General features: G+C 28.5%; 1 protein-coding gene across 1 annotated transcript; it reads right to left on the reverse strand.

Annotated features, from left to right (window-relative positions):
• Window positions 1–2,443: 2,443 nt before the first annotated feature.
• LOC124936346 (MADS-box protein AGL42-like) lies at window positions 2,444–13,106 on the reverse strand. Its single transcript, XM_047476843.1, has 7 exons — window positions 12,890–13,106; window positions 3,192–3,285; window positions 3,060–3,121; window positions 2,874–2,973; window positions 2,754–2,795; window positions 2,637–2,678; window positions 2,444–2,557 (listed from the first exon to the last, which is right to left on the reverse strand). Exons 1-7 carry the CDS (start codon window positions 13,069–13,071, stop codon window positions 2,444–2,446), a joined length of 636 nt encoding a protein of 211 aa, XP_047332799.1. The 5' UTR covers window positions 13,072–13,106.
• Window positions 13,107–14,505: the final 1,399 nt, after the last annotated feature.

Genomic DNA, 14,505 nt, shown 5'->3' on the forward strand with positions numbered 1-14,505 from the left:
TATTTGTTCAAATATCTATTATTATAATTTATTTATTTTCATACAATTAATTATATTAAATATTTTTATTTTTTATTTTTTATAAATATCAATTCTTACTAAATTTAGTACTTAAATAATCAAAATCAATATAAATATATAAATATATAAATATATATATAAATAAATTTGTTATGTAATTTTTTAATATTTATTTTTAAATAAGTATATCAACAATAAATAATATTAGACACAAGTAGAGTTTATATAATTTGATTGATAATTTTATTCAAAACTCAATGTTTAAAAATATTTTGTCAAAATTATTTTCAATTTATATGATAAATTCGTGTGCATTTGATATTTTTTTAACTCTTTTGCAAATTAATAAAAAATTAGATTTCAAACTTATAAATAAAATTGTAACTTTAAATATTTGATGAAATTAAAATATACGTTAATTAATTAGGATTTAAAATAATTTTACAAATCAAATTCACTTCAAAATTAATTATATTTGAATATTATTATTTTGATAATAGTGATAGGGAGGCCGATGCTGGGCCTCCGACCATACAGCGAATCCTCTGTGGCTGCCATGTGTGCTTTGTCAGGCTGTAAAAAAAATTATATAAAAAAGAAATGTAAGCGTACGGAACCACTTTCTCTTTTTTCTCTCTCTTGCCCGGCTGTATCTTCTCTTTTCTCTATTTTCTCTATCCTCTCCCAGACAACCAATTTCTTGTAAACCCTATAATAGATTCGGTTCTTCTGGAGAACCTTATCGACGGCGGTCAAGATATAACTCGATATAAATACATTTCGACGGTGGCTGCTCCGGAGAACCATATCGACGGTGGTCGGGTAACTCCATATGACTAATATGTTTTGATACTGTGTTTTTTCATCGTTATCTTTAATCGTTATCCTCACTTTATCTTTAGATCAATACAACTTTATATTGACATTGTTCAGGTAACTCCATATGACTACTATGTTTTGATATTGTGTTTTTTCATCGTTATCTTTAATCGTTATCCTTACTTTATCTTCAGATCAATACAACTTTATATTGACATTGTTATATTGAGCTCAATACATCTTTATATTGATCTCAATACACGAATATATTGAGCTCAATACAATGATATATTGAGCTCAATACACCTTTATATTGAGTTCAATACACGGTATATTGAGCTCAATACATCTTTATATTGAGCTCAATACACAGATATATTAAGTTAAATACACTATTATATTGAGGTCAATACACGGATATTTTGAGCTAAATATTGAGCTCAAAACACAGATATATTGAGTTCAATACACAGATATATTTAGCTCAATACAAGGATATATTAAGCTCAATACACATTTATATTGAGCTCAATGCACATTTATATTTAGCTCAATACACAGATATATTGAGCTCAATACACGAATATATTGAACCAAATACACAGTTATATTGAGCTCAATACACTTTTTATTGATCTTAATACACAAATATATTGAGCTCAATACACGAAAAATGATCATGAAATTTACAATCAATCAATAGAAAATGAATGGAGGTTATTCGGCATAACAAGTGAAGACATCTATCAAGCTGAATTGGTGAGTTATCTTGACCTATTATTTTATATTTATATGGATAAGTAATTGGTAGTTATATGTTTAAGTGGTAGATATATAGAGTTTAAGTATTAGATATATGTAGCGTAATTGGTAGATATATAAAGAATGAGTGGTAGATATATTGAGTGTATTACTTAGTTATATGGAGTGTAATTGGTAGATATATGGAGCATATAACTTAGTTATATGGAGCTTAATTGATAGATATATGATGTTTATCTTGAGTGTATTACAGGAGCGAGGAGAGAGTAGTGAGAGAGACAATGTAGTTAGTGATTGATTGAGATTAAGTCTAAGGCAGGCGAAGAGACGCGCATTAATGCTAGTGAGAGAAAGGGGCAGGCTAAGAGTATTAATGCACGCTTGTTTGAATTTAATTTTTATTTTTTAATTGAAAATTTACAACATGGCATTACAGCGTGTCAATGCCACGTAGATTCGCTCTACGATCGGAGCCCCACTCTCGGCCCCTAAATCATTATTCATATATATATATATATATAATATTTTGTTTATATATTTAAGGATAAATACACTATATTAATTGCTAGTTATGTTAATATCAATAGACAATAAAGTAAAAGTTTTTTCATTCTAAAGAGAATTAAAGTATTATATAGAACTAAGAGATCTAAGATCAAACAAAAATATGAAATAGTCTTCATAAACTTCATAAATTGTTCTTTACTACCTATCCAGGTATGTTTCCGTGAATAGTTTATTAGATAAAAGGTTAATTAGTACAATTTATTATTAAAAACTCTTCCATGAACCAACTTATTTATGATATTCAATATTTATTATTATTATTATTATAGCTTGATCAGGCACGGGTGTGGAGACACAGCTCAGTCATGACCTCTGAACTTTGGCTACTCATGTCATGATCACTTGCTGTTGCTTCCTTGTATATTTTCTCCCATGGCTTCTTCCCACACTAACATTAACACAACCAACAAATTTCAAAACTTCATTCATCAATATCATTTTCTCACTTGTAGTTAATTGATCATTACCTCTAGACATAATCTTGCATTTTCTTCCAGCAATTCCCTCTCCTGCTTTTGTAACAATAAATTAATGGATGATATTTTACAACAAAAGTTACAAAATTCATGCATGATATTTATTACCTTTTGCTTTAGCTTCTCTACTTGCTCTTTGAACAGATGTTCCTGCATTATCATATATTGGGTAATCATCATCTTCCACATTTTTTTCATGATTTAATGAATTTAGCTATATATATATACCTTTCTTGTACGAATTTTGTGTAAGCTTCGGTTCATTTGGGCATCCATTTCATTCAGTTCTTCAAGCGAGTATGAATCAATACTTTGTCCCAGAAGTCTCCTAAACGATTTAAATTAATTTGATTTTATATGTTATGCATTGAAAATTTTAGTTGATGTTTTATGTTTTATGTTCTAATTAATTACCGTTGAGTGGATTCCAGAAACTGGATCATTCCAGCCATATGTGCTGATTCAGATTTCAGAAGCTGCAATAATAATCAAAACAATCAATCTTTGGGAGTGTTTTGAGAAATGATAAAAATTGTTGATTCAAACCTGAATATGGTGGTGATCCATGATGGGTCTGTTGGTTTCATCAAGCTTCTGATCCTTCCTGTATTCCTTGTATAGCTTTATCGTCTTCTCTATACTGCAACAATATTAGAACACTAATTATATATAACCGGACGATTGTTGCTACACGCAAACTTGTTGCAATCGTCACATGGATAACATAAACTAAAAGAAATAGTAGGTTTTAACACGATCTAAGCACAAAATCTAAATAGCGTGAAATGGTTTGTCACGAGTTAGTCAGAAGAGGACATTATCGTAGTGCTCCATTATCTAATCAGCTCCCCGTATGGAAACATTGTTGGATCCTTTTAGTATATGAAACATATTCGCTTCATAGTCAACCTTGTCTATCAAGTAAAAAATCACTCGTGTTTTTTCACTGATTCAACCGCATTTTGCATTATGTCCACCACACTTCATGCATGTAATAACTTGTTTTTATCGACCATCACTATAACTCACTTGGACAACCTAGCTACTACGATGGTGATTGGGTTTGAGATCCTTATGATCCTTGCAACACGCAAGCCCGTGCCAAACTATATTCGTTGTAACTTGCAAGCGTCATTCAATGAATCATTCAATGAAATAACAGGTAGTAGTCGGTATATATGCAAGACAATATTATGATTTGATTTGTTACAAATTTATCAAAAAAATAAATTTATAAGAACAAGAGTATAATGACAAAATCCTAACAAGTATCAAAGGGTTCAATTCCCACTAAAAAATACTAAAAAGATGAATAAGTCTTGTTAGTTTTCTTAATGTTAATCTTATCTATTTTATTGCTAAGATTGTCCGTCCTATTTTTGCATTATAATTCATATCTCCTATTTGAATTTCTTATTCTTCTATTTGTTTTTCGTTTTTTTATGTGTCCTAATTACCAAGATTCTTGAACAACACGATCCGAAGTAATTATTCCTTTAGCATACGAATGAGTAATTATTCCTTAAGCATATGCTCGATCCACTTATTCTTCATGAGTCTGAAGCAAGTAGAGAGTTGTCATAATTCAACTACTGATGATTCCGAAGACAGGAGATCCGGAACCTCGACCCGACTCGAGGGGAATATCTCCACACACGTATCTCTAATAGCCTCCACAAAGAGGAAAATTTCAGATATAGTTGAAAATTTCAGTGATGGAAACCACTAGTAACCTTCTACTTGTTTTAAAATATAATTCCACTAATAACCTACCAAAATTGGTTTTCATCCCTAATGTTGTTACTACTAACAACATTACAATGACTTATGGCTTATTTGATGTTTGGTTATTTGGGATAAAATCTAGTTTTTATCCCAAAACCTAAACATCATATCAACAATTTAATCAATACTTTTATTCATTTAAATATCAAAATTATCCTCTAATTTTATCCTCTCTCTCTAAACCATCATTCTCTCACCTAAACCATATCCTCTAAGATTAGTCTTTAAATTTTAAAAATAAATTTTTTCATATTTTTTATCAAACAAGGATTTTTTAAGAGAAACCCAAGTAAAACCCAAAAAACTCTTTCCTCAAACCAGCCTAGTCTTTTTATTTAAATACTCAAATACCTCTAAGAAGACATAAGCTTATCTTTTGACTTCTTAAAGAACCGAAAAGAATAATAAGTCATTGTACATATTTCTTTGTTGTTTGGAGTTGGTATTGAGACTCGATCTATTTAAAGTTTTATTACTTATTTAAACAATTGTATAAAATGTTATGATAGTTTAAAAAAATGTGTTCATAAGGGAGTTAAATACATAATCCGTAAACAAACTTAACCAATTAATAAAGCGCAGAATTTGTCGTCTGACGGGCTCATACTCAGAATCTCTCAAGGAGGCTAAGGATATCCACCTCTTATTGCCGTTAGGCTAGAAGAGGGGATTAAAACTATTATGATAGTTTATATTTTATTATTTAGGGTTGTTTCCTAAATACATGTATATAAAATCAATTGGGTCATTAATCCAATCAATAAATAAATAATAACATAAAGCATTCTTTCATCTCTCTCTATATGTTATCTCTCTTAAGTCTCAACTTCGATTTTCGACTAAGGTACGTTTAATTTTCTGTATAAAATCTTAACATGGTATAGAGAAAAATGTGACCAAGGCTAAAAGGAAAACTATCAATGACTTATTCGACGGATCAAAAGAAGTTCGTAAATCTAACTTCGTCAACGAAGATGAATCATCAAACAATTTGATCAAGAACAACCAAAAATAGTGATCTAGAAACTATGGATACTATGGATGATTACAAGATATCAAGGAATGATTCAAAAGAGAAAGAAAAAAGAAAAAGTTGTTTGAAGAATTCAAATAAGTCTTCTAACTATGATTAATATTTTTTATTTTTTTTTAATAATTCTCTCCTCTTAAATTTAGTTGAAGCTTTTAAAAAATTAATAACAATATTGACTTGATTAGCTTGTTTTTTCTTGATTTTTTATAAAAAAAAATGATGTTTTATAATAAAAATGGGTAATTTGAGAGAAAAGCTTTGAAGATTTATACATAAAATTCTCTAATCACGAACGGTACGATCGGTACGAACGGCACAATCGACACGAACGACACGATTGGAATGAACAGAATGATCGGCACGATCGACAAGATATCAATCTCGTAGTTTGTTTGTTGTGTTCACGGTTTCTAGTTGCTTTGGGTCTCTTTCGGCACGAACGACACGAACAACACTATAAATTTAATAGTTTAGATTAGGGTTTCTGGTTTACCCTGTTCTATAATAGTTAGGGTTTCTGGTGTACCATGTTCTATAATTGATCTGTTTTGTTGTTGTTTTTTGTTCTTCATTAAAATGGGAAAAAAATAATAAGGATAATCAAGTCAAAGAATTTGTGATGGAAAGTGTAAGGGAGGCAACTGAAAATGAAATTGATAGGATTGCTGAAGAAATTATCCATGAAAAACAGGAATGCAACAAAAGTCAGGACCAATTGCTAATAAATTTTCTGAAGAAAATATAGCAGGAAAATAAGGGAAGAAATAAGGAATTTGGAAAGTTTGTTACAATGAAAGAGCAAATCTCTTTTAACTGAAAAATCAAATCACAAAACTCCTGATGCACACAAAGAAAGGAGATTGTGCTCAACAAATATAAAATGCAGCAAACAATCGTTCAATTGAATGTACACTATCTTAAGGACTGAAGTTTACTAAAGAAGAAATAGTATGAAAAGATAGTAAACTGGTCAGTTGAAACAATGAGGGAGTTGATAAAGTCCCCTAAATCTAAGACCTATACTATCGGGAGCAATTCCAGTTGAAGAGTAAACGAAGTCTGGAAAAATAATGCAAGAAAGAAATAAGAGAATCATGCTTATAAAGGAAAAATCTGCTCAATGTTAAAACAAAAGTAAAGGTACTCACTTCTCCTTTTGAATTTAAACTGTCAACTAAAGTGGAAAAAAAATGTGTTAAAGAATGAGAAAATGTAGTAGTTGGAAACTACATAGAGAAGAATATAATTATCTTTCTCAGTCACCAAGAAAGCCTTAATAAACCAATGGGAGGAGAATGGACTAGAGAAGGTTTGTACAAATATGTATGATCTCTTAAACTTGTGGGTTTTTTCCCGTTTTTTGGAATTTTTAATGAAATGACGCTAAGTCGTTTTCCAAAAAAAAAATATGCATGATCTCTATTTTCTACAGTTTAGGAAGAATCAAACTTAGATGATATTCTGAAATATGGGCATACTTATATTGGATCCAACTTATATTAGTCTGAAGAATTGAACATGCTAAGCAAACCAAAAGAAACAGTCCAGATATGGTTTAAGCTTTGGAACATCCCAGCACACATGTACAATGCAGAAGCTCCAAGTCACTTTTCAATTTTATTGGAGAAATCATTATACATTGACTCAATTACAGAAGGAAGAAAACAACTTACCTTTGCTAGAATAAGCATTGAAGTGCATCTTTGAAGTACGCGGTCAAAGAATATGATAGTAGTTACTAAATGTGCAAAAGTAATTGAGGAAGAGCATGAAATCTTAAAAGCCCAAGATGAAGAAAAACAGAAAAATGAAACGGAAGAATCAAAGATCAAAGAGCATATTGGGGATGTTTAAAAAAATCCGCAAGAAAAAATATAAAGGAATAAATCAAGGAAAAATCAGAGAATGAAAAAAGTAATGATGTAGAAGAAGAAAGCAAAGTTGAATCAGATAATGAAGAAATCAATGAAATTGATGAAACAGTGGATTCTGAAGAAGATAAACCTAAAGGTAAGGAAGAGGAAGAGGCAGAAGATGAAAACAAAGATACACCATAGGAGAAAAACGAAGAGGAAACTAAGGTTGTTGATCTTCAAACACGAAAAACTGAAGCATAGAAAAGTAGTGGCAAAAATCCTGAAATCATGAAAAAAATACATTTTATTATGTTAGCACGAGTTCATATAGAGGAAGATTAAACAATAAGAGCAGACAGACATCATCATCTGCTTCAATTCAATCTCCCTTCATGAAGAACGCGAGAAGATTGGAACGTGGAAGAAGGCAATATGGTCAAAAGACGGATATGGAGACAGCATAGGTTGGGATAGCTAGATTTTAGTTTTTGTTTATTTTAATTTGTGTTTTGTAATGTGATTTGCCTTCCACCATTTAGAAACTTTTGAGTCTGTTATTTGTCATCTTACAATCAAAACTATGGTTTATCTAGTTTTGATTATTGACCTCTCCCATTTTTTACGTTTTTAATAAAATGGTGTTAAATCATTTACCCAAAAAAAAATTATTTTTCGTTTTTTTTCGAATAGAATATGAGCATATATAGATGTTTTTAATCAAAACAACAAAATGAATCTAATAGATTTGGAGCTAGTAACCATATTTGTAATGATAAAAATAAAAATTACTCAAACAAATTTGAAAACAAAATAATTCCTTACTTCTCTAATAATCAAATAGAATCAATAATGAAGTTTGAAATATAAAATTATTTTGATTTTGATCCATATAAATTTTGGAGACATAAAAAAATACATTAATTAACATATGTTGCATACAGGTTAATCAAATATATTAGATCTACATGAATATTTCTTTTCAACAAAATCAAAATTTGTGTAATTGTAGTTGAAATCAGTTTGATTTCAATATTAAAGTATTGAAAAATGATAATAACACATTAAACAATTTCAAAACAAGAATGATAATAATTAAAGACTATAGTAAAAATAGGAAATTAATTTTAATTGATATTTTGTGCATGTTGCAAAAATATATTGTTGTTAGGTAATTATTGCCCTCACAAATTTAAAAATGTTGTTTTTATACAAATCGACATAATAATACATTTCTTACCTTTTGAAAAAGACGTCTATATAAAAAAAACATATGGTTTTAATTGTGATTCTAAAATTAAAAAGTTGTAAATTAAACCCGTACAAACTACAAACTTTAACCAAGTGAAATGTTTAAATATTATCAAATTTAAAAATAAATTAACAAAATAATAAAAATTATCATAATCATATAGAATCAACTATATAATATTGTTCCTACTAACTCACTTTCTTCAACCAACATATTCCTTATTACCTAACTATATTCATTTTATCGACCCTTATCAACTCACTTCGGTCAACTAACAATCTTATTCTCACATACTTACGAACTCATTTCCGTTAACCAACATATTCCTTATTACTCAGAAATTTCCTCTTTACCCACATTTATCAACTCACTTTGGTCATCCAACATATTCTCGAGCAAATTTCAATACAATAAAAAATTCAATTGATTCTATATTAAAATCAAAGACCTTAGAATTGTAAAATTCTTTCTTAATTTCAAAATTGAATTTGATATCAATCGTATTCATTTAATCAAAAAAATTATTATGGATACTTTTAAGATCCATTGATTCTAAATCAAAATCAAAAACCTTATAATTACAAATTCTTTCTTTGTCTTGAAATTGAACATGATGTTGATGGTATTATGTAATCAATAAAATATTGTTATGGATACATATAAGATCCATTGTTTCTAAATTAAAATGAAAGACCTTGTAATTATAAAATTATTTATTGGTCTCAAAATTGCAAATGATATCAATAATATTTATCGATGTTGGCTTAATTTACTTTGTAAATATGCTAGCATGAAAAATTGTAAAATTGTAGATATTTATTTTTGAACCCATGGTTACGGATATCAAACTGCATGAAAATTACATTAAATCTATTTATGAACGGATTATTGTAGATATTAAATTACTTGAAAAGTTGCATAAATCTATTTATGAACCAATGGTTAAGGTTATCAAACTGAATGACAAATTACAAAATCTATCAACGAACCAACTAAGTTTTAGAATTTTTTTAAAGATGATTATATCTAAATTAGAGCAAACATAATATTGCATATATTATACAATAATAATCTCATTTCACGAATAAATCATCTATAACTTATTGGAACGTTGCACTCTATATTGTGAGAACCATTGTATAGTTGATCAACCTTAAAATTTGCCAATTATTTTTAAGATGAAAGTTATTGTCGAACGAACAATTAGTCGAAACCCTAACTCACTCCGAACGAAAATTAACACAATTATTTAGCGATCAACGACACGTGACAAAAGAAAACATGATCGGATTGATCCTCTATATCCATGTGAAGGAGAGTCAATTGTTCTCACATCAACGATTCTTACTCGACTGGACTACTTCAAATAGAGTACTAGTATTCGGCTTGGTCTACTATCGAAGATAAATACATGCTTCATCAACGGTTCTTGCAAGATTTTTGAGGATCTTAAAGAAGTAATGTTTTGGATGATAGTTGACGTAACACTAAATACTTGGATAATAAACACAATCGACAAAAAGAATAAGGTACATTTTCATAGCACTACAACTTCACATGAGCTTTGGGATGAGATCAAAGCTCACTGTGAAGCCAATAACGACCAAACACAATACCAACTAAGGAATAATATCTACACTATATAGCAAGGCCTAGACGATTCCTATGAGAACATCAAAGATTTGATTAAGATGATAGATCATCTACCAACAGTTTAGAACGCATTCACAATGATTTTAAATGTTGAGAAGAAAAGATAAATCAACATCAAAACTATTGAGAAACATTCAACCGGAATTCAAGTGGAGAAAACTTCAAAATGACAAGGAATTCAGATGGTGACACAAAAATAATAAGAATGTAGTATGTAGACAATGCAATATGAAAGGACACAACAAAGATTAATGCTTCAGATTTTATGTTATCTAGAGTAGTTGAAGAATACTAAGAAAATGAATGCATCAGTTTATAAAAAACTAATACTCCATTTCTAGATAATGATAACGCACAATTGGAAATAACCAAAGGAGAGTATAAAAAGTTCAAAAGCTCTCAAAATATTATGGATCAGATGGACAAAATCTCTATAAATTCATCAGGCCGAATAGAGAACTTTTCAAAGGAAAGAACATCAACTTTAAATCGGATATTCTTCTAAAGCTCTTGATATTATAGGGTTTGAACATCTTTGATTTAAACTTTTTCTTTACGATGTTCATCTTGAGGGAGGATATTGAAATAGGATCTATTGAGAAAATATTTTATATAAAGTTTTATAACCTTGAACAATTGTATAAAATATTAGGATAGTTTTATAATTGTACTAATTAGGGTTGTTTCCTAAATTTGTATATAAATTTGAATGGATCATTAATTCTCAATCAATAAATAAATAATAACATAAACTATTCTTAAGTTTATGGCTCTCTATTATCTCCCTTAATCATCCCGCAAACGGCTGGCTAGTTTCTGTTTACTCCCCAAGGATGTATGACTCACATATGAAGATCCAATCAAGCCAATTTTACAACGTGCTTGTCTGACTAAGTTGCCTCATCCGCTTTTATTTCGACCCACTATTGACCGTCTCCATCTAGAGAGTCACTCGCCTCTATTCAAAGGTTATTCAAAGGTAATATTAATGTTGCATTTTTTATGGTCTTTCATGCTCTTAACTTATTGATATTGAATTTTATTTTATTTATCAGTGAAAGAACCAAGTTCCTCACACATATCTATACAATTCAAATAGTAATTCTCTGATCACCAAATATATCATTGCAAAAATTTGTAAATGATGGTAAACAATTGACAATCTCACTGCCAAGTAATTGTCCCTAGTCCTGCATGACAATCTAACATACAGAATCCATGTCGGAAGAAGACAGAAGATATAACAGAGAGAGTATACTTAATTTGTAAAATAATTTTGAAAAAATGGGAAACTTTTAGGAAAGCATCAAAGCAACCCTCTTTTGTGGAATAAGAAAATTAAATTCATAACAAGTTGGAACATTAGTTATCACATAAGTTAATCAAACTTACAAAATAGAAAACATCGACGTTAAATGTAATTCACTACTAATCAATAAGATTGAAATTGTGAAAACAATCAATTAACTTAGACATTAATCAAAACAAAACGTTACACCATAATCAAGTTTTAGTAATCTCCCTCTCTTACTCTCATGGTTCACTTGTAAAATATTGGTGAGAAGTGAAAGATATTTCAATATTTTTTATGAACTCATTTTTTATGAGGCGCATCTCACACACAATTGGTTTTTTTTAATATTATTAGAACTTTAAATTAAGTTCAAACACTTCTAGATTTTACTATTTTAGAAATTCCAAAACAAATTCTAATTAAATTAATTGTAACACTCAAACTCACACAAGATAAGATTTAAACAATAATAATTTTGAATTATAACTTTGTAGGTTTGTAGTCAATTCAAGTTTTCAAATTAACCACTTATCTATCCTGTCCAAGCAATATTATTAACTATGGATTACTCTTTAAATATATAAACTTGATTTGGATATTAATGTTTTGAATTAGTATTAGTTTGGGCTAATTAGTATTACATGGCCAAAATATCTTAATATATAGTTTCTAGAAGATTTTAAAAAACTTTTATCTAAAATATTCTAAATTTTTTTTTATCTAGAACACCTTACAAGATTTTATATCTAGAGTTTTAAAACCTTCTAAATATTGTAAATAGTTATAGAATTTTAAAGAGAGTTCTAGAAACTATAATTATGAGTATAAATAAATGTAACTCCATTATTATAAATCTAGAGAAATAAAATAAAAATAATTTCTTTTAAATCTTACTCTCTCTCTCTCTCTAAACTTCTTTCCCTAAATTTAATTTCTAACTTTTACAATTTACAAATAACTCATAATCAAACAAAGCCCACAATGTTTACAGTTTGACTGGTTGAGTTATATATAAAAAGTCTGGTCATAATCCCCAACAAAGTCTGAACTCTTAAAATGGTCAGTTTGTTTGAGCAGTGTTGCTTCTTGAAACAAAACAAAGAAATAAAAATATGTTTCATATACTAAAGAAACCTTTGATGTATGTGTTAGACTTTAAATAACGTGTTATAAGTAATCATATTTTAAGATCTTCATATTAGAATACAATTAATCAATCTTAAAAAAATATTATATTTGTATAGAGAGAGAGAGAATCAGTAGTTATTTAAGTTAATTTATAAGTTGACTATTCTGAAAGTGATTTTAGTGAGAATCTAGCTTCAGATCTAACATTAATAAATGATAATAAAAGGAAAAAGAGAGTGAAGTTACTTGGAGCTTGAGAAGTCGTAGAGCTTTCCTTTCTGGGAGAAGATTATAAGAGCGATATCCGCATCACAGAGAACGGAAAGCTCATAAGCCTTCTTAAGTATGCCGTTTCGTCGCTTCGTAAAGGTCACCTGTCTGTTTGTTACATTTTCTATCCTCTTCATCTGCACTTTCCCCCTCACCATCTCTCTCTCTTCCTGAAAATAAACAAAACCCTAATTAGTCAAATATGGGCTCACACAATGGCCAAAGCTTCCGAAAATCATTTTAGAGGCTAAGATGCATATTTCTAGAACTAAGATTGAAATACTTACAGCAAAGTTATAATAATTTTCTAGGGTATGTATCTATATATATATAGAGAGAGAAACAATTAGACCATGTGATTATGGTTTGTACACAAGAGAGAGGAAATAAAGAATTAGTGGGTGTCTTCTTTTATCTTTATTCCTTATCTTCAGAACCCTTCTCTCTTCGTTATATGTGTCGTTTTCAATTTGTGGCAGGTCGGTGTCCAGCCATAGAAAAGGAAACAAAATAGAGGGACTCCTTAAAAGAGGGGAGATTTTTTCTTTTTTTTTATTTTTAATGAATAAAATAGGGAACATTTTTCAGGTGTGGAACCTCAATAATATCTGATTTTGAAAATAATAATTATAACTAAGAAGAAAAATGTTTTACTATTTTCAAAGAAAAATAAATAATAATTATTTTAAAAAAAAATTCAATCATAATTAAATATCATATAAATTATATTATTTAATTCATTAATTAAAATAATAAAATTTTATTTATTTTAATAAATTAAAAATTTATCATTATATATTAATATATTTAAGAGCTTATCCGGTTTGAGTATATTGTAATAAACTTGGTTTATTTAAAAAAATGTTTGTATGTTTTGATTTTGCAAAGTATTCTGTAAAAAAAAATTAAATGATTTAAAAATATTATTATATAAAAATAAAATAAATTTTATTTTTTAAAATAAATAGTATTATAATATTTTAATTAATAAATTAAATGATCTTTCACCCTTTTGAAAACGCCTAGATTTGAAACTGGAGTTGGGTTTGGACAATTTTGTTTTTAATTTATTTAAGAGAAGTGATAGAGTGAGGGAATTTGGTGAGGGAATTTGGTGAGGGAATGACGTGACATCACCTTCATTGGTTAGAAAATGTAAAAGTGGGAGGAAAAAGAGAAAAAGAGAAATTATTTGATTTTTTAATCGAATAAGATTATGACACGTCATTCCCCCACCAAATTCCCTCACCTAATCATTTCTCTTTATTTAAAATGTATTTTTTAAATATTTTATTTGGGTGTTAATTTAAATAATAATGTTTTAGAATATATTTTAATTATATATATATTAAAAAAATTAATAATATTTTTTCATTCAAATCCAATTTCTCTCCAATTACATGTGTTTTCAATCAAATTATTGGTGGGATAGATGATTAAATATGGTTTGATTTTTTATAAAAACAATTTAAGTTCTAAGGCCTTGTTCAGTTATGAGTTATTCAAATAAGCTATGTTATTTAAAAAAAAATAATGATTTGTAGTTATTTTGAGAAAATATTTTTATAAATACATTAAAAAAAAATATATTT

The sequence above is a fragment of the Impatiens glandulifera genome, chromosome 1 (assembly GCF_907164915.1).
Source record: "Impatiens glandulifera chromosome 1, dImpGla2.1, whole genome shotgun sequence".
Taxonomy (NCBI): Eukaryota; Viridiplantae; Streptophyta; class Magnoliopsida; order Ericales; family Balsaminaceae; genus Impatiens; species Impatiens glandulifera.